This window comes from Pelmatolapia mariae, linkage group LG8 (assembly GCF_036321145.2).
Source record: "Pelmatolapia mariae isolate MD_Pm_ZW linkage group LG8, Pm_UMD_F_2, whole genome shotgun sequence".
Classification (NCBI taxonomy): domain Eukaryota; kingdom Metazoa; phylum Chordata; class Actinopteri; order Cichliformes; family Cichlidae; genus Pelmatolapia; species Pelmatolapia mariae.
Window position 1 is genome coordinate 23,472,521 of NC_086234.1, and position 19,947 is coordinate 23,492,467.

General features: G+C 40.5%; 1 protein-coding gene across 5 annotated transcripts in view; it reads right to left on the reverse strand.

Annotated features, from left to right (window-relative positions):
- Positions 1-19,947, reverse strand: part of cacna1g (calcium channel, voltage-dependent, T type, alpha 1G subunit) — a 218,841-nt gene that overhangs the window by 141,685 nt on the left and 57,209 nt on the right. For all 5 annotated transcript variants that reach the window (XM_063481624.1, XM_063481626.1, XM_063481623.1 and 2 more), the window contains exons 4-8: positions 10,500-10,659; positions 5,643-5,937; positions 5,034-5,126; positions 3,707-4,577; positions 1,853-2,253 (exon numbers count right to left, since the gene is read on the reverse strand). In XM_063481624.1, coding sequence (XP_063337694.1) covers positions 1,853-2,253; positions 3,707-4,577; positions 5,034-5,126; positions 5,643-5,937; positions 10,500-10,659 — 1,820 coding nt within the window. The remainder of the gene's footprint in view (positions 1-1,852; positions 2,254-3,706; positions 4,578-5,033; positions 5,127-5,642; positions 5,938-10,499; positions 10,660-19,947) is intronic.

Consider the following 19,947-nt stretch of genomic DNA (forward strand, 5'->3'; position numbering starts at 1 on the left):
TGTCCAACCATTCACCTTTACCTACTAAAATGCTGTCAAACCTAAAATGAGGACGTGGGCCCAGCTAGTGAAATGCTATTTTGTTTGTTAAGCCACTTAACAATAAATCATTTAAGCAGAAAAAGGGCAGCTAACTCAAGGGATTTAACCACGCAGGTAGAGTAGTGCAGAAATGGTTGTCGCTCTGTAAGGTTCTTTTCTCTCCACGGAGCAACACTGGAGCTCTGTGAGAGTGACCATTGGGTTCTTGGTCACCTCCCTGACTAAGGCCCTTCTACTTCAATTGCTTAGATTGGCTGGGTGGCCAGCTCCTGGAAGAGTCCTGGTGGTTCCAAACTTCTTCCATTTAACTGATGATGGAGGCCACTGTGCTCATTTGGACCACCAATGCTGCAGAAATTTTTCTGTACCCTTTCCCAGATCCGTGCCTCGTTACAATCCTGTCTCAGAGGTCTAACGGACAATTCCTTGGACTTGATGGCTTGGTCAACTATGGGATCTTATATAGACAGGTGTGTGCTTTACCAAATCATAACCAATCAACTGACTTTACCATAGGTGGACGCCAATCAAGTTGTAGAAACATCTGACAGATGATCAGTGGAAACAGGATGCACCTGAGCTCACTTTTGACTGTCACAGCAAAGGCTGTGAATACTTAAGTACATGTTATATATTTTTATATATTTGTAATAAATTTGAAAGAATTTCAAGCAAACCTTTTTTGCTTTGTCATTATGGGAAATTTGAGGTGAAAAATGAGCTGACTCCATTTTGGAATAAGGCTGCAGCATGACAAAATGTGGAACAAGTGATGCTCTGTGAATACTTTCAGGATGCACTGGGCCAATACAAAGAACCAGTATGAGCATTTTCCTGATACCTCTTTTAAACTCTGTAACCTCAACAGAAATCAATAGACTCCACTCAGAGAAATCGTCTGCAAAAGATCAAATGTTATACTGACACAGAAAAAGAGGATCAGTTACATCATTACTAATAGACAGACAGTATCAATGCCAATAAAAGTCTGCAGTACAACTGCATTAATATAAATACACACAGTTGGGTGGAGCTGTCAAAAAGCACTTTACGTGCTGCATATTTGACAATGAAAAGATTGACTGTAACTTAATTAACAGACAGCTTAAGATAGAATGACTAAGCCCAGTGTGACCACTCATTGCGTTCAGCAGATATCCTTTGTTTTTCCTCACAGAAACTTAAAACAGACTGGGTTCACACCTGGGCAACATCTGATCATACTGAATGTCAGACCGCATCCAGATGTGGTCTTCCGAGCATGTTGGATGTATTTACACCTTACATTAGCATGCATTATTCCTAATCCAGACTAGCTATCGCTAGCGCATGTTGCATGTGAATATCAGGTGTGAATTGGGTCAAAGAGACAGCAGCGCAGGGATAAAAACAACCAAACAGCAGATTGAGAGGGAAAGAGTGAGAAAATCTGACGTCAGATGTTGCTGGGCCTTCCCTACCCGTTAAATCACCCCTTTACTTTCCTCCCTCTCTCGCTCTGTCTCTTTCCGTTTTCTCTCTCACATGGCTGTAATTATGCTCATGTAAACAAATGAGACCAGAGAGAGACATCAGGAATTCCAGTTGGGCCTGTGGGAGCGGTGTTGCTTGCAAAATCGCACAGAATGACACACGCACACACAGAGGATGTACAAGTCAAACTAATACTTTCCTACAATCGTTCTCTATCTGCGTGACTATATGCATCAGGATACTTCACATTTCCACAGAGAAATTTTTCAAGGCATTTGAATATCACAGCACGGCAACTGCACATCCTTTTGTTGAAGAGAAAAACACATTAACTAACCTGCTCATGGTACTCGATTCCCATGCTCAGAGTATTGATCAGAATCGCAATCATAATCCCTCGGCCAAAGTACTTGCTGTCCACGATCTTCCGGAAAGTGTCGCACACCAGCCTCCAGAAGTGAACAACCTTGGCGGCCGTTTTCCCCAGCCTCCGGTGCTTCTTTTTGGGCTGCCGGCTGTCTCTTCTGTCCCTGTGGTGGAGGTCCTGAGTGAACTCGTATACCCCATCGCTGTCTGAGTCGCCAGGTGTCTCGTTGCCCTCGGTCCCGCCCTCCGATTCGTTGGCCAGGGCCTTGGCGCAGTAGGGGCAGCTCTCAGGGTCTAGTGTCAAAGCGGCCGTGTCCATGGCGCTGCTGGTGGTGCTGAGGTCACGGGCTGACAGCTGGCAGGAGAGCTGGGCTGCAATGGAGTGAAAAAGGTCAGATGGAGAAGCTGAGGCAGAGAGAAGGGTACTGCGGTGGAATCAGCATGATTTTGATAAATTACATAAATGAAGTGGTTTGGACAAATTGTCAGATCCAATGAAAGAGATCGGTTGTGAATGGGAGCATTTTTAGACAGTTGCGTGTGTGTCAGGAAAAGTGTGTTTGACGGTGATGGGCAGTGTGTCTGTTGTATGACTAATGCCTCGTCTCTACAGATTCTCTGGCCGCCAGCCAGCCTTTTTCCACCACCTGTACAACCCGAAGAGACCTTGACTGACTTTTGTTTGGCCTAAGACATTTTTTAAAAGTTGACCAAGAGGCAAAAAAAGTTGGCTGGACATGAGGCATTAACATTTATTGACTCTAATTAGCACTCTATCTGCTTGTCATGAAAAAAGCAAAAATCTCTTTCTGGACAGTGTTGTAGCTCGAGGCTTAGTCAGAACAAATCAATACTGCACAGCGCCAAATACGTGATTGCAGTTAAAGGAACACAACCACTGGTGTGTTACATCATTTCCTTCAACACCAATATGGAAATTAGCATGGGCTGAGTAAATGAGATAGCAGTGTTTCCCACACAAAGAGTCTTCTCGGGCAGGCTTCCCAGGTATATGAATGGCACCCCAAATACAGTATGTGATGATTAATTTTAGCATATTTTGAATTCTTTCTATCTGTCTGAGAGAACAATGTCATCTGTGATCGATTTACTGTTGGACCATTCCCTGACTCTTATTTTGTTCACTTGCTTGCTAGTCCTGGCCTTTCATGTTTTCTCTGCCAGCTGGCTCCCTGGCCAGGTTACTGTTGTCCTCCAAATCGTTCAGCTGCTACCCCAAAAGGGATCTTATCCATAGCCAGACATACTCCAACTTCACTATCATGACCTACAGCTGGCAATTGTAGACTTTGTTCTGGTCTGGAGGACCACTGCAAACAGGATGGCCTCTCTAAATACAACCTGCACGTTGACAACTGGTTTGTGTGCAGCCATGCCGAACTCAGAGGATGCAGAGCAGAAGGGCTACCATTTACCAGCTGCAGAACATGATAGTTTAGTTCAACCGTGTGAGACCTTGGGATCATATCAACTCTCTGTGGATATCAGCTGAGTGACATCACGGACCGCCACAATAGCAACCTGTCCAGTGAGCCAGGTTGTAGGGAAAACACATGAAGCACCAGGGTTAGGCAGTTAGCAGTAACTAAACTGTCAAAATAAGAGTGAGAAGATTATCCACGAGTAAATTAATTGGAAAATTAAATCATATCAAATCTAATCACTTGTACTTGGTCAGCCAGTCATATATCAGGGTAGCTCACTCAAGAAAATCTAAACCTGTGGATATTCTATTTTTTTCTCTTATTCAGCTCAGCTAACACACAAGAATGTATCTGCATCTGCTGCCTCATTGTGTATCTACCTGTTGGACTGAGCGGGTCTACCAGACTCGATGGCCTTCTGTCCTGGGGCATTGGTGGAATATTAAGGTTGATGTTCGTCAGGGTGCTAGCTGCAATGCTCCCTCTTCTAGACTCGGCCAGAGCCCGAGCTTGAAGGGTGGGGTAGTTCTTAGGCCCTGGAGCAGCAAAGGGCACAGAGTTTCTCTTAATGGCCCTGGACTTGGGAGCCGGAGCCAAGGAGAAGAAGCCTGGAGCAATTCCAGAGTTGGTGTTGAAAATGCTGCAAACTGAGGCTGAATCAGCAGCAGGACTGGACAAAATCGCAAGGTTCATATCGGAAGTTGCTGCTGTCACTGAAGAGGGTAGCGCCACGGCAAGATGCCCACTTCCAGTGTTTGCTATGAGAGTTCCCCCGTTGTTGTTATGAGCCCCACCTTCTGCCTCCCTACTGTCTAAACATCTGGTGCTCCCTCCTCCCCTCACACTACCATTCCCTAGATGGTAGTGGTGGTGGTGGTGCTGGTGATGATGATGCATTATGTGATGAACTGACACAGACCCCTGCCTGGAGGTCTTTCTCCTTCTCCTCTGGCTGTGGCTGCGTTGGATATCTGTGGCTGGGGGCGAGGCAGCAATGTTGAGCCCAGCACGACGGGCCAAGAGCCTGCAGATATGGGCCACTTGCTTGGCCCCCTTGCGGATGATGTGAACCAAGTACTTGAGGAGCTCGTCATAGCAGGAGCCTGGCTCGGAGAGGGATGCCAGAGTGCTGGCGTTGGACATGAAGCGCACTCGTTGTTCCTTCATCAGCTGGCTCTCCCTCTGCTTGGTCTCTGAGAACTGAGTGGCAATGACCACCAGGCACAGGTTGATCATGAAGAACGAGCCAATCTAAGGGGAAAGAAAGAGAGATGATATTGTTACTGAGGTCTGAAGAATGAAGACTACAGAGAGAACTTTGTTTGAAAGATGCGTTGACCCAGGTAGTTGTTAGCATTAGCAATTAGCTCTTCTAATCTGAATAATTCAGCTGGACCTCTACTTAATGTTATGCTGTTGGGGCTTTTTCAGGTATGTTACATACTATGTTACTTAGCATCTGTCTACACTTGTACAGTTTGTGGATAGAGATTACCAAGCTTGGTAACCATTAGCTAATATCTTAGCACCCCACTCTGTTGTCCAAATATGCTAGCAGCTGCAAAAATTTTAATATTGAGGCTTAAACCATTGGGTAATATCACAGTACTTATGTCCATCTTGTGTACAGCCTACGTTCACACATGATCAGTGGATGCTTACACCCCCAGTTGACCCTCTTCTTCAGTCGTGTGCAGATATACTTACAATGATGAGCAGGATGAAGTAGATGAAGTTGTAGAAGGAGTGAGCATCCATCACAAAGTACATGATGTCCACCCAGCCTTCCAGGGTAATCACCTAAAAATGAACACCAGGAGTTAAGTACATACAAACATAAAAAAAATTGAAAGAAGAAACCAAATAAAGAATGGAATTTAAAAATAGAAAATGAAAGAGGACATATTTCCCAGTGCTAGAAATACCAGCACTCAGCATAAGAGTAATCCTCCAACATTTATGTTGTTTGTTTTACCCCACGCAGGCTAAACATCTTCAGTCATGCTCTCTAAAAATACCCACCCCCCAGCAAGACAACTATGACTGAATACTCCAACAAAATGTTATTCAGATGATGTGAAGGTAGCAAAGAAATGGTGCGGAAAAAATAAGCTGCAGTCTGGTTGTGCGATGTTGGTGACCTGCTAATCCTCTAAGCCCTCTTTCTCTGATAGACTAGCCCAGGGGTAATTAGGCTCCATTTCTCCCTCTTCATCTCCATTTTGGATTACAGGATTGTGCATAGGCCAAATCATACTGTATGTTGCCACTGCAGAAAAACTATTTTGGCATCTTCAAATCTGACCATTTGTCCACCTGAAAGATGGCGATCCAAGCATAGCAGATGTTATCAAAGTTGATGGCTCCCTTGAAGGGGTTGATCAGACCAGCAGAGCAGTTGGTATAATACTGGTTCCAGTTGACGCAGGTGGTGTTGTCAGTGCTGTTATAAGAGTCAATATCCAGGGTGCACTCCAGCCCCCCCTCCTCATACAGCTTGGGAATTGAGCTACAGTCCCTCATGCCGTTGTCTCGGGGTTGAGAGCAGATGAAGGGGTTCTCATCGTCGTTTTCAGTGTGGTAGTACTTTCCCAGCTCCACAGACAGAGGGCTTGCAGGAGGAAGAAGGGGAAATATTAGTATGGACTTCAGATTGCATTAACTCACAGAAAAATCAGGACTAAATTAAAACGGCAGTGAGTTGGCCAAAAGACCCTGCAACATCAGACAGACCCCAACAAAACCCCAGCAATTAAATAATCCAGAATCAGGGTCAGGGAGCTGCAGCTATCTGGTGCAACCAGTTGGGAATGAAGGGAAAGACAAGAGAGCATATTTTAATAATCACTAATGTTGGTTTAAACTTCTATATGCAATAGCGATCTATAAGTATATGGAGAGTGAAAAGAGCTGAGTGAAAAAGAAACAGTGTATCATGAGAAGCCTTCAGGCTTTGCAGCATAACTAGGATATGACCATCTGATCCAGCCCTAAGTATAAACTATAAATAAGCAAACCACAAGAAACCCTACAATCTGAGAGTGATGTGTCAAATTTGGATGTTATGGTACTATTAGATTTTTAAAATACAACGAGGCTTGATTATTCAAATCCTTGTATATGAGGAGAAGGATTTCAAAGCCTATTCTGGATTTAACAGGCAGTCAATGATGCCCATGTTCCTAATATGGGCAGAATATACCCTTTACTCTCACTGTTAATACTCTTACTGCAGCATTCTGAATCAGCACAATGGTTCTCAGAGAGACTTTAGAATGACCCGATAATAATGCATTACAATAGTCCATCCGAAAAGTAATAAATGCATCAACTAGTCTTTCAGCCTCACTCTGAAACTAGATTTCTTTTTAGATTAAAATATATGTGCAAATGAATAAAGGAAGTCCTACATAGTTGTTTAACATGCACACTGAAGGACATATCCTGCTCAAACATAACAGATTTCCTCTAGTTTACTGAAGGCTAAAGTAATGCCATCGAGAGTAAGTACCTGGTCAGATGCCATGTTTCTAAGAGGGCCGAGTACAATAACCCTAGTTTTGTCCAAATTTAGAAGTGTTGGCACACAGCATTGAGGATAATAACGCTGGAGGAATTGCTTCCATAAACTCAGTTACAGCACTTTCAGAAAGACTATTGTATTATCTACTGTAATGAAATGTATTTCCCAGTGCAGTGTAATCCATTATTTTACATTGAAGTGTTATCAAAAAATGCTCAGACAAAAAGTGTTTTTAGGAGATTTTGGCATGTTTGCATGCCATATGTTTAAATTACACACTGAGTTGGGTTATATTCACTCTGAAAAACCCCAATAAAGTGTAATAATTTAATGAATCTGTGTCAAGGCTGTCAGCATCAGCGTCTACATGAATGTTAAAGTTACCCAATATTATTCATTTATCTGAACTAAACACTAAATCTAATAAAAGATAAGGCCAGGTCGAATAGACAGACATATAGGGTTGTAGAAACAATACTACAATAGTACTGCAGTTAGAAAGAATCACATATTTTATTCAAAAATGCAACTATTTTTATTAATAAGAGTAAAACCATGTTTTTTTCTTCTTTCAAAAGTTTGAAAATCTCATACTAAATGTCTGGACCTCAAAAAGTGAGGCAAATAGGATATATATAAATTATAAATGATTCCGAAAGAATTATCATCTTAAAAGTAATGCATAAATTTGAGCAGCTGCATGTTGCAAAACAGCCTGACGAAATATCTCAGGTTAAATATGTGACCTTGAATTTTTCCAAGAAAAAAAAAAGTCCAGAGATATCTTTCCTCAGGGAATAATCTTTTTCCACATGTATTCAACTGCAGCCTGCATTTATTGTCATAATTGGTGGGACATTTTTAATTTTCCTAATGGTGTTCCTTTTAGACTTTATTATAAACCCAGCACAATTTTAAGTGGATCAACTTCAAAATCCCAAAGTCTGCAGGTTTTAAATCCATGCAAACACTACAGCAGCTGATTCCACTGATTAACACTCGTGCAAACAGATTGGAGTAAATAATCAGTGAAGCTAGCTGTAATTGTGTTTGAAATACCCAGGGCCAAATACCCAGGGAGAACCCAGTGTGTACTGGATGAGTTGGATATACAAGAGAATTTGCCTGCTATAACACATCTTGGCATATCTGTTGCAGAACACTTGCCTGTCTGGAATAACTGGTGTGTGTCTGGTGACTCTGTAGTATCTGGCTCGTCTGTCAACACACATTCAGCTGGCGGGTTTTATTAATTGCACTGTAGCATCACATGTTTTGTGTGGCTACTTATCCACTTATCCACACTCTCTTATTTATATATTCTTAAAATCTGTTTCCCACTTTGGGATGATCTAGAGGAGCACTTATTGCTCTGATGAGCTCAGTATGTTGTTCGGTCGATTTATCACACCCTGACAGGACGCACGGGTCCACTTCAATAGTCTCGATCAGACTAATAAAGAGTTACTGTCAACCAAGCTAACAGCCTGTGCCGAAGCACTAAAATATGTATCAGTGATATGTGTTCAAGAGAAATGGATGCAAGCATTAAAACAGTTATGTTTATGACTTTGGACATTAAAAAAATGACTCGGCTTAGGTGCCATTTTTCTATTACAATGATAATGATTTTCCAGGTACGAGAGGAATGTCTAAAAATTGACAATGATGATGAGAAAACGAGAAAGAGACAGAGGGAAAAAATGCCTGCATAGCAAAGCCATTATCCATGAACTTCAATTATAGCTGTGAGGAGTTATACATCGAGGGGGAACGATGAGGGCAGGAAGATACAGGGAATATGAATAAGTCATTGGTTTCCATGTTCTATGTGCCTGGTTCACATGACGTCTTTCTCATTATTCCCAGGCTTGTCTATCCCATTCATCAATATGATGAGACTCTGTGATCACAGACCTTTTGACCTAGTTTAGGGTGCTCAGTCAAAGTTCACTCCCCAGATTGACTTCGATCTCCTGCAGAATTATGCTGCAGCAATAGCATCACTTTTCAAGAAAATAATAAATACATAAATAAATCCTTCCAGCTTGTGGACCTTTAAATTATTGAGAGAAGGTGGTTAACACAAAACACCTGTGAACCACAGGGTTTAAATCAGCAACACTCACCCCATTTCTTCCAATCTCTACAAATCTAGATGGACAAGAGGTTGGGAATACTGATGACTGATAGCTCTTTCTTGTTGAGTATAAATATCCATTATTGTCAGAAGATAATTATGTTTTGATCAGTTACATGAAATGTATTCTTTATATTTATCAGTGAAGCATATTTCTACATGACTTTTCACCTAGTAACTTGTGTGCTGAACTTCTGCAGATACTAACCGCATCCTGTTGTTTTTAACACTTAGATGTAGAGAAGACCAAGCTCAGCTCTTTTACGAGAACATACAGATGTAGAAAAGGGAAAGTCCCGCTACTGGAGTGACATTGTTATAGTTGTACCACACACACACACACACACACACACACACACACACACACACACACACACACACACACACACACACACACACACACACACACAGACACAGACTTGTATAAATAAAGAACGCAGGCAGCGATGAGACGCAGGTCGTGCGTCCATGGCTGCCCTCGCGAGTAAAAATGGAACTGCAGTGTTTGTGTGTTTTCTAACTCAGACGTCTCAGCTGAAGAACGGCAGGGTGATTTAAAGAAATCCTCTGTCAATTATTAACCTGTAAATAACTGATTATATAATCTGTATCGTTTACGATTCGTTTCGATCAATTTAAAATATTCATATTCAATATTTTAGTGTCTATTGATGTTAATTTTGCAGATTGAAAAATGAGATCTGTCTATTAAAGATTTAATAGAAAGCTTGGCTATTTGTCTGGGTCAAAACAATTCATTTTTTAACAATTAATTATACTACTACTGTGACATTTGCATAATAAGAGTTGGTGGTTTTAATTCTTAATTGTGCTAATGCAAGTGTGGCTGCATAAAGTCTACTAGCAGTCAATTAGTTACACTTCTTGTTCTCAATATAGTGTCATCTTTGCATGTAGTTGAACAATTTTCAGCCTGTAGAAGGAGGATATATCATTACCACCGATGAGGGCATTTTTAGCTAGCTAAAAGGGCTTATTTGGCACTGAAGGTAAAGTAAAATCTAATGCAGGTTGTGGTATTGTTCTCTATACAGGAATCTAGTACTACTTTAGTACTCAACTGCAGTCTAGCATGCTGGAAATGTCAATGTTGTATAAGATTTGAATCCATAATTTTAAACCAATATAAAATGGAACACAACAGATTAAAAGGGAGTTTTTCCTTCCCACTGTCACCAAGTGCCTGCACATAGAGAATTGTTTGATTGTTGGTTTTCTCTGCATTATTGTAGGGTCTTTTCCTTAACAACACAAAATGCCTTTAGGCGACTGTTGCTGTGATTTGGCACTATATAAATACAATTGCATTAAATGGAATTTGTCTAAATGGAATTTGGACAAGAAAGCACCAAATGTGTCGAACACCTTGAGAGAACCGTTGTTGTGATTTTGTGCTATATAAATAAAATTTAACTGAATTAAATAGAACTGAATTGAAAATAGACAATGCATACATGAGTACAGTAGAAATGGAAAGCATGGTACTCACAAGGAGAAGTTGTCTTCGACGAAGCAGCGGTTTCTGAGCAGGCCAGACCACAGCTGGACGCCCACTATGCCAAATATGAAGAAGACGAAGAAGCACAGCAGCAGTACATTACCCAGCATAGGCAAGGTGTCCAGCAGCAGGGTCACAAGGATACGCATACCTGAGAGAAGAGACACAGCAAAGGTCAAACATCTGTGCAGCACACAGTAGATCCATGTAGCTGCATTGTGTGGATCAGGTCTGTTTGAATGGAGAATCAAAGCTCTTTTAGTTAAAGAGGCACTGCAGAACGTTTTTCATCGCTGCATATATCCTAGTCAAACAAGTACCAGCGCAAGCACTTCTCCATTTACTACCATTCACACTAAATGTTGCATTTACCTGTTTTAACAGACCTGCAAAATTTTGTGTTTTATTCATCTGATGAAATGACACACTTTCCAGCAGATGCCGAAGTAGCTTTTTTCAGTTTAATGAAAATGAAACAAAAATGATGAATCACAGAAATAACAGCCTGTTACATGTCATAATCTAGTAAATATAGCCGCTCTGCGCTTTATGTTTTATACTACCAAAACAGGGCTTATTAAAGGACTGTCAAAACACGGTCATTCATTTTAAGAGACGAAGTACAGTGCTGTGGGTCACTCGTAAACAATATGGGGCCCTTGACAAACAGAAATGATTCAGTGTGTCAGTTTTTCAGGATGTAATTTTTCGCCAGTAAAAACGGTTTTCAGGAAATTGAAATGAACAACTGTAGACCGCCATGTATAGCAGAATTTAATTTTGTGCATCCATTTTTTTAATATATAAAGCACTGCTAATAATGACTTATAAATGGCATGTTGCACTGACAGGACCAATAGCTTTTGTTTTAGTTTTTAGGCTTTTTCCACATTTTGATGTGAAAAACATAAAGAACTGGGATGGAGGTGGGTTGCAAAGAGGCTTGCAGATGTACAGCAATGTTGGGCAAGCTAAAGCAGCCAATAACTCTCGTTAGAGTTTCCATAGAAAGGTATCAGCGGAGCAAGATTGATCTTGTCCTGCCTGAACTGACTCTATGCTCAACGAAATTTACATCATGCAGTTTGACACATAGCTAGCTACTGCCTTTTTATTCTACACATTGTTTATGTTTGCTTTTTTTTGACAGAATCTAATTACTACATGGCCCACAGTACAACTCAAACACAACTTCTTTTCACAGTAGTATCCGATGATTGTTAATAAAACACTAACTAGGCATTATAAACACTAATATATAGTGTATACACACTACAGTAAGCCCTAATTGGTCCAACACCAGAATGCCAATGTGACAGTGACAATGTCTTTCCAAATTTAGCGAGATGCCATTTAGAAGTGGTGCAAACCAACAGCATGTATTGATCATCAGTGAAATATGTCAAAGTTTCTGCTGCTGAAAAGTACTGTAAGTGCTATAACTGTCCACGATGACACTGGTGTAGCAAAAATCCAAAGTGACATCCCAGTCAGAGCCCCGGACAGCATAAATGCTTAGTAGTTACTAGAAACCTGTCATTTCACTGTGTTGGTGTGCTTAGCAACACCCTTTTAAAATAATGTTTAAAAATATATTTGGAGAAGACACAACGGTCCTGAGTCAAGCGGAAGTAGTTAGCAGTCTGTGAAAGTACCAGCAGGACTCCTACAGTTTGTTCTGAATTAAAGCCACAGTAAAAGACCTGCTTTATTGCCTTTCATACAGTACATCTCTAAATCTGTCTGCTCTGGACAGTGTTCCCTCAAGTTTCTGACAACACACACACTTCCTACCGCCTACACACTCCCTCTGCTAACTCTGGCTCTGTCCCTCAGATTTTGATTTGATTTTCACATTGATTTTCTCACTAGCTGTATACTATCCAACCATCTGTTCATCTATCTTACCTAACCTTGTTCAGTTCTCTCTTTTTTTTTGCCAATGTGTGATCTCTATTCTCCATCACACTGCTTCGGTTTCCCCTTTTCCCCCTCCGTGTCTTTAGTTCTACCTCTGCCTGCCCATCTCTCTGTCTCTCTGTCTCCTTCTCTGGCTGTGTTTTTGAGTCAGGCGTTAATAATGAGGATCATTTTCCTGATCAGGGGTTTTCTGGGTAATTGGATAGGTCGAATCGAAGCCTCATTTGATGGCACCGAGGAACAGAGGGCAGAAGGGAAGGACACTGAGTCAATGGAAAGGGCACCAAATAGGCAGAGGGTGGGAAAACGAGATATATGAAATCAAAGGGTTATCTGGTCCCATTTAAAGAAACCAAGGCACTGAGCTCATTAGTTTATTTGGGGAATGCTTTCAAAAGGGCAGGTGCGGATTTGATAAAAGAAAAGGTTACAATTTGTTTACTTATAGACACCCTGTAAAAACATGCTAATTTTAAGACTTTTAAAACATTTTGGTATCATTTTGAATGAAATTGTACCAAAATTGAAAATAGCTAAAGAAGACACAAATGCTTAGTAGTATAAGTTATATAATTGATATATAAATGTACATTATAATAATTTGTTTACTTGTAGACACTCCAAACAGGCTAATTTAGACACTTTTGAGAATTGTAAGACTTTTAAGTACAATTTGAGTTAAACAAAACATGAGAGAAAATTATTTGAATCTTATTAAGTTTGATCTCAAATTTAATTAAAAACAAGCTATCTATCTATCTATCTATCTATAGATAGATAGATAGATAGATAGATAGATAGATAGATAGATAGACTTCCCATTACAGTTTTGTGTTGGTTTTTGTGTTTAATCACTTTGTGTTTTGTGCAAATCCTTGATTTCACTTTGTGCTTTTTTAATGTTGCCTCAATTTCAGGCCACACCAGCATCCTATCAGTTATTTACTCTCTCAAGTATACAATGCTGTAGTTTCCCTTTGTCATTATCAGAATATTCATTTCTAGCCAGGCTTTCCATACCTCATTCAAATTGTACATAATCTTCATTTTTTCCTGTGCATTGTACTTTGGTTTTGTCATGTATTAGTTTTCACACATGCCTTGTTGTCTAAACTGACTTGCCACCTGCGTATGACCACAAATATTTGGTTTTGGATTTGACTCAGCCTCCTGGTAGCAGCATAGGGTCCTGCTGGTTTTGTATCAGTTTTGGCACATTATTGCCACCTTTTAAATTGGACTGTGGATTATAGTGTTGTCTGATCCAAAACGGAATGGATGCAGCTGCATTGTGTGATCTAAATGAGTATAGAAATTAAAATAGCATTATTTTGGTCTACAATGCTAAAAGTATTTAAAACCCCAAATATATGAATGTAAGAACATTTTATAATTTTTAAAGACTAGTGCCAGTTTTCAGGACATTTCAGGATGATGAACTATCTTGTTCTTTAATAAGTAATGAATTAATAAAATGTCAACATTTCAGCAAACTCATTTAAAATTTGGGCCAGTGATATTTTCATAGTGAATTTTAGGTATATAAGAATCTCCCTCCTTTAAAAAACTGCAGTGTTTTACCATTAAGAACTGACCATACAGATAAAAAAAAATCAAAGCAAAATAATTCAGTTAGTTGATTTCAAATGTTATCTATACAGCGCCAAACAACAACAACAGTTGCCTCAAGGCGCTTTATATTGTGAGGTAAAAACCCAGCAATAACACAAAGAACTCTCCAAATTTCTCTGCTCGCTTGAAATACTTGTAAAGATCCTGAAACCTTAATGTTTTAATCTGAACCGGACGAGTGAGATGAGAAGGCTGTCAGGAGTCTATCCCAGCTACCAGAGGGTGAGAGGCGGGATACACCCTGGACAGGTTGTCAGTTCTATCATGTGATGTTATTTATGGGTCCTTAATAACATACTATGACAATGCAGTTTACAAGACAACACATTACTTGTTTACACTCTGCCTGACTCTGCTCGGATCTGGTTATGTTTGTGCCATTCCAAAACTTCCAAACTTTCCTCTAGCAGATAAACTAGTCAACATCAACACTTACAGCATGATTGAAGGGTGTTTCTTCCATCTCTGCTTTACTTTTTAAATTTGTCTTTATTAGCTGTGATGAATGTGGATACCAGTATATTGGCAAACAGCTAACATTAAGTTATAATATTGAGAAAGTTAGAATATTTCTCTGCTGAGAAATCAGTTGGGCTCTACTTCAAAATATTAAAGGGTAATCAGAAAAAATGAGCAATTTCCAAGTTAAAATCCCATCAGTTGTGTTAGGAGCAAAAAAAAAATGGGAATATGAGATGAAATGAAAAACAAATTCATGAATCAAAGTGGGTTTCCCTTGACATCTTCATGGGTTTTTTTTTTTAAATATACATATATCAGGAATACTTTAAAGTGTGATTTGGAGGAGATCCACTGTCAGAATACACAGTAAAGTCTTTGCTTGTGTCCATATCCACTAAAATCTCCTCTGGTCTGGAGTGAAAGTGCATGCATTTACCATTCCTGTTTTAAAGTTGGCGAAATTTCATCCTTTTCATGTTTAGACTACTGTGCCATCTGAGAGTGACAAAAAACTGCATCAGAAACTTTTCATATCTTCAGCTCTGAGTTTGTTTTTCGTTTCAGTTTTTTTTTGTTTAATCGGGTGCACACTGACAGATTTTTTTTTTTTTCTGTGTTGACAGATGGGAGGAAAACCAAGAAGGAGTTTGCGGACTTTCTCAGATCTGGAGAACAAAATGAGCCACAGCCCGTCAGGAGAGGCAGGGGGAGAGATGAAGGGAAGAGAGGAGCAAAGGTAAGGCACAAGAGAATGAGTGACAGTGCTGAACATTTGCAGGATAACGTGCGTGTTTGGATTCTGTCTTTCGCAGACATTGGAGAAAAATCCAGGAGCTGTGAAATCCAGCTAAAATTGAAAAGTGACAGCAGAGAAAGCCTGGAAACTTGAATGGTACTTGAAAAGCACGGTTCAGTTTGTGTAATAGCTGCCACATTACGCACTGGACGCGGTAGCAGCATAAATAGCATTTACCATCACGGCACAAGATGAGAGGCGTAAAGAAATTATCTGCGATGCTCCAGTCATCGTGCAAGTTATTAAATACGGCTCTGCAGGGCTGTTTACAAGAGAAACATCCTGTCATGATTCAAGGGAAGCAATCCAGTGCAGGAGTTATGTAAAAATGAAGGCATGACTCACTGCCTGTGGCCATTTGTAGCCACTTGCCCTTTGGTGGGAGACACCTTCATCACGACTGCCTGAACTGCCTGAAAATATACGGATTCATTCAGAGGTGTGAGGGCCCATACGCTCTGAGAGACCCGAGTCAAAAGGTAAATCTACCCCTGTGTTTCCCTGTGTTTGGTCATTGCAGACACACACACACACACACACACACACACACACACACACACAGAGTGCACATTAAGCAGCGACTCCTTCATGTGATCGCTCTCAGAGAGTAATGTGCTGAGCTTTGAGGATGCTGCTTAGCTGTGCCTGAGTTAGCAACAGCAGCTGGGATTAGTGTCCACACAATGACGGGCTTCATATGCTGTGATTCAGAGCAGCAGTACTACACATCTGCATCTGAGATTTCTATAACTGACACAGCTCAGACTTACACACCCACAAGACTTGTTATCATCATTATTTTAACAGACCTTCGTGGGATTCTGTGAAGTGGATAAATGTGTGAAAGTATAATGGTTACAATATTGAAAAATGCTGGAAGATAAATATCAATAATGTTAAAAACAAAAATTTAATATGTTCATTTTGAAATGCCCTCATTTACATTTAGAGTCATGATGTGGAAATATGTTTGTAAAGCACACACATGCGCACACAAATTAAAACATTATTACAATTATTTACTTAACTACTTCAAATTACATTGTCCTGCAGATTTGCAGGTAGGTTGTCCAAATGGTGTTGTCCTATTCCAGCAGAGTTTATGTAATCACAATGGATTAAAAAGTGGAAAATCTTTAAATCTTTTTAGAAGTCCATACAGTTCCCATCATAGCAGGACAGGTATGAAAAGGTAATGTAGTTACAACTGAACATTTTGCACTGAGACTGATAAGTGATATTAGCTAAAAAGAGTCAATAACTTCAATGAGTGGAAACAAAACTTACCTAGTAGTGAGTTTTAATCAATCAGCTATTGCTAACATGACAAGATACATAGACGTTACGTCAAAAGTGGCTATATTTGTCAGAAGCCCGGTACAGTACCAGTTATGATAGATTAAATATGTAATATATAGCAGTGCTTTTGTTTGTTTGTTATTTTGCTTTTTGCATATTCATATAATCTATTGTATAATTGTACTTGCTTGTGCTGCATTCACAGTGAGGCTCATTATTTCCAAGAAACTAAATGTTGTCTTGGAGTTATGAAAGAGCTACGTGAACTCGGTTATTTCAATTGGAGAGAAAAAAACCACCAAAAGACAAAAAGACTGTTCATAAAAGAAGGACGTACCATCATGATGTCACTGGTTTCTAAACACTGCATTTTGAAGTCAGTGTTTTGGCACCTAGTTAGAAAGCATGTGTTCTCAATTCTCCAAATGGCACAACAGTAAAATAAAATCAACTTAAATAAAGAAAACTTTATCTGTATCTTTCAAAATTACATTTGGGGACTTGTTTTCAGAGCTAGCCTCAAGTGGTCACGAGGGGAACCGCAGCTTCGGGCACTTTGGGTTCTCACATACAGTGAGAGTGCAACACATTACAACACATTCATCACATTAACCATCTTAGAATTGCTGTAGTCATCGGTAAACATATTAATGTTATTCAAGTACGGTATGTGGAGGATTTTTCTTTTCTTTCTTTCTATTTTTTTTAATATACTCGAAATATGTCCAGAGTATGATCAAAACCAGAAGAGTCTCAGAGCTGGTACGGCTGTAATGGCTGAACATTAAAGAAGTCAGCTTTGAGCAATTGGTATTTGGAACAGGCGTGATGGCAGTTAGGAAACAATTTAGCCAGAAGTAAGACGACATAAAGTATTTGAAGTGGCAACCGTTTGTTTTGCAGAGTGCTATTGTGAGAGGAGTATAAATCAGGGCATTAAACAATACATCGTCTGGATCAGAGCCATTCATGAGAGTAACTTGTTAAACAGTGACAGACGCGAGCATGAATCTCTTAAGAAGAACCTCTGTTTATGTCCGAGGTAAGACAATCAATCCACCGAGCCTCTCCCGACCTCTACAGTGTGCTCATTCCAAGTGATCGACATTTCATATTCAATAACAATCATCTCCTCCTCCGCCTGTGTGCCCTCTCCAACCTCGCCGTGGGCGGCCACTCCATTCCAACACGGCTGGCAGGCGGGTTGCTGCGTGTGATCGGGGGAGCCATCTGTTAGCAGGCAGATTAGGTCTGCTTCCTCTGCTCTCCTGTCCAGGTCCAGCTCCGGCCCAGCCAGCTTTGTAATCTGTGTACTGTGAACTAATGGGCTTTCTGAGTCGAGGGGCAGCGTACACCTGCGTCTCTTCTTATTTGCTCTGAGTGGACGGCAACAAGCTCGCTGTAAGCGACTCCAGACAGAGATGACTGCGTGTCCCCAAAATGAAAATAATCCTCTGTGTAAGTGAGTCATGAGACTCAAAGCCAGAGTCCATGTGGAAAAAAATGAAACCCGATGAAGAGAACGGGCTTAGAACTGAACTTTTGTAATCACCGGAATTTTTTTTTGTATTGACCAGTGGATACAAAATTATGAGAAACAGACACTGAAAAAAAAATCTAAATTAGTTTACTCACATAGTTTTATGCTTATGATTATTCTACATACTGAGTCAGACTGATCCATTTTTCCCACAACTGGCCTTCCATACAAACAAACCCACAGTGGCATAGCTGTGCAAATGCAGATAAACAAATCCCTAAATTAAAGATACACAATTTATATGAGTGAGTGAGTGCAATATACATATATAAACACACCGATCAGGCTTAACTTTATGACCACTGGCAGGTTAAATGAATAACACTGATTATCTTTTCATCTTGGCTATCAGGTGATAGCGAGTGAGGTATATTAGGAACCAGGCGAGCAAGCAGGAAAGATTAGTATTTGAGCGAGTTTGACATGGGCCAAAATGTGATGGTTTGTAGGGTGTTCCTGGTCAAAGTGGTCAAAGGAAGAAACAGCAGCCAGTCTGCAGCCAATCCTCACTGATGCACAGGGTGAGTGAAGGCTGGCCTGTGTGGTCTGGTCCAACAGAAAAGCTACTGTAGCTGAACGTGTCAGTGCATCACAGGTTGTTGTGTACAGGGCTGCATGGTCACATACCAGTCAGGGTGACCATACTGGATCCTGTCCATAATGGGCACGTGAGCTGGACTGGACAGAACCGGACTACAAAGCAATGGAAGAAAGTAGCCTGCTTGGACAAATCATGTTTCCGGGATGTTACTTTGACATGTACAACCAGCTAAGCATTGTTGACCACATACACCCTTTCATGGAAACAGTATACCCCGATGGCTGTGACCTCTTTCAGCAGGATAATGCTCCCAGCCACAAAGCAGAAATGTCTCAAGAATGGTTTGAGGTATTGATTGGACTACGAATTCCTCAGATCTCAGCCCAATATTTATATGTATTTATTTGAAGATGGTTTAACTTGATTGGATACTATTTTTCTTCTTTGTACTACCCTTTTTTCACCATTTCATCTGCAATAGACTCCGGCCCAGCTGTGAGGCTAGTTGGATAAGCTTGAAGGAACGATTGGATGTGATAAATGATGCCCTAGACTCCATCATTCACTCAAACAAATGATGACTTAAAAAGGAACATTTTTCCACCTTTTTACACATCTACTTGTTCACTTGCACTTACCTCTGCATCAACTCAAATCTCTTTGACAAAACACAGCTGTGGGGTGATGATTGTGCGTGCTTTCGTCTTCTGCTTATCTGGGAATATTCCAGCTGATCAAAGACCTGAACTTCAAGCCTTAAGAAACTGTGGCAGCTTAAAACCTTGAAAATGACTTGGGACCGAAAATTCAAGTAAAACACAATCTCTTCTGTCTTTAGGCAAGGAAATATCACTCGCACGCCAACAGCTGCTGGGGGTGTTCTTGTCATAATAAGATTCGACTAAAAAGAGCTTTTTGTTTTTTACAGCAAAAGATTGACAGCGGAGAGCAAGGATTACGCTGCGACATTCTTTACTTTCATCCTCTGGCAAACAACTTCCTCTTCTGAACTCTTTCTAACCTTATCAGCGTGTTATTACTTCAGTTCTCCTCTTTAAACAAGGAGCCCTCCGGATCAAACCCGTCCCCTGACTCCTCCAGGCTCTCCCTCTTGTATTTACATCGCAATAAAACAGCAGAAGTCAGGGGGTGACTTAGGCCTTTCTATAAAACCCTTCTCCCAACATCTTAGGGAAGAATAGAAGCTAGGACGTTCTTGTGAGCTCTTTAATTACAGTACTGTGGCTTG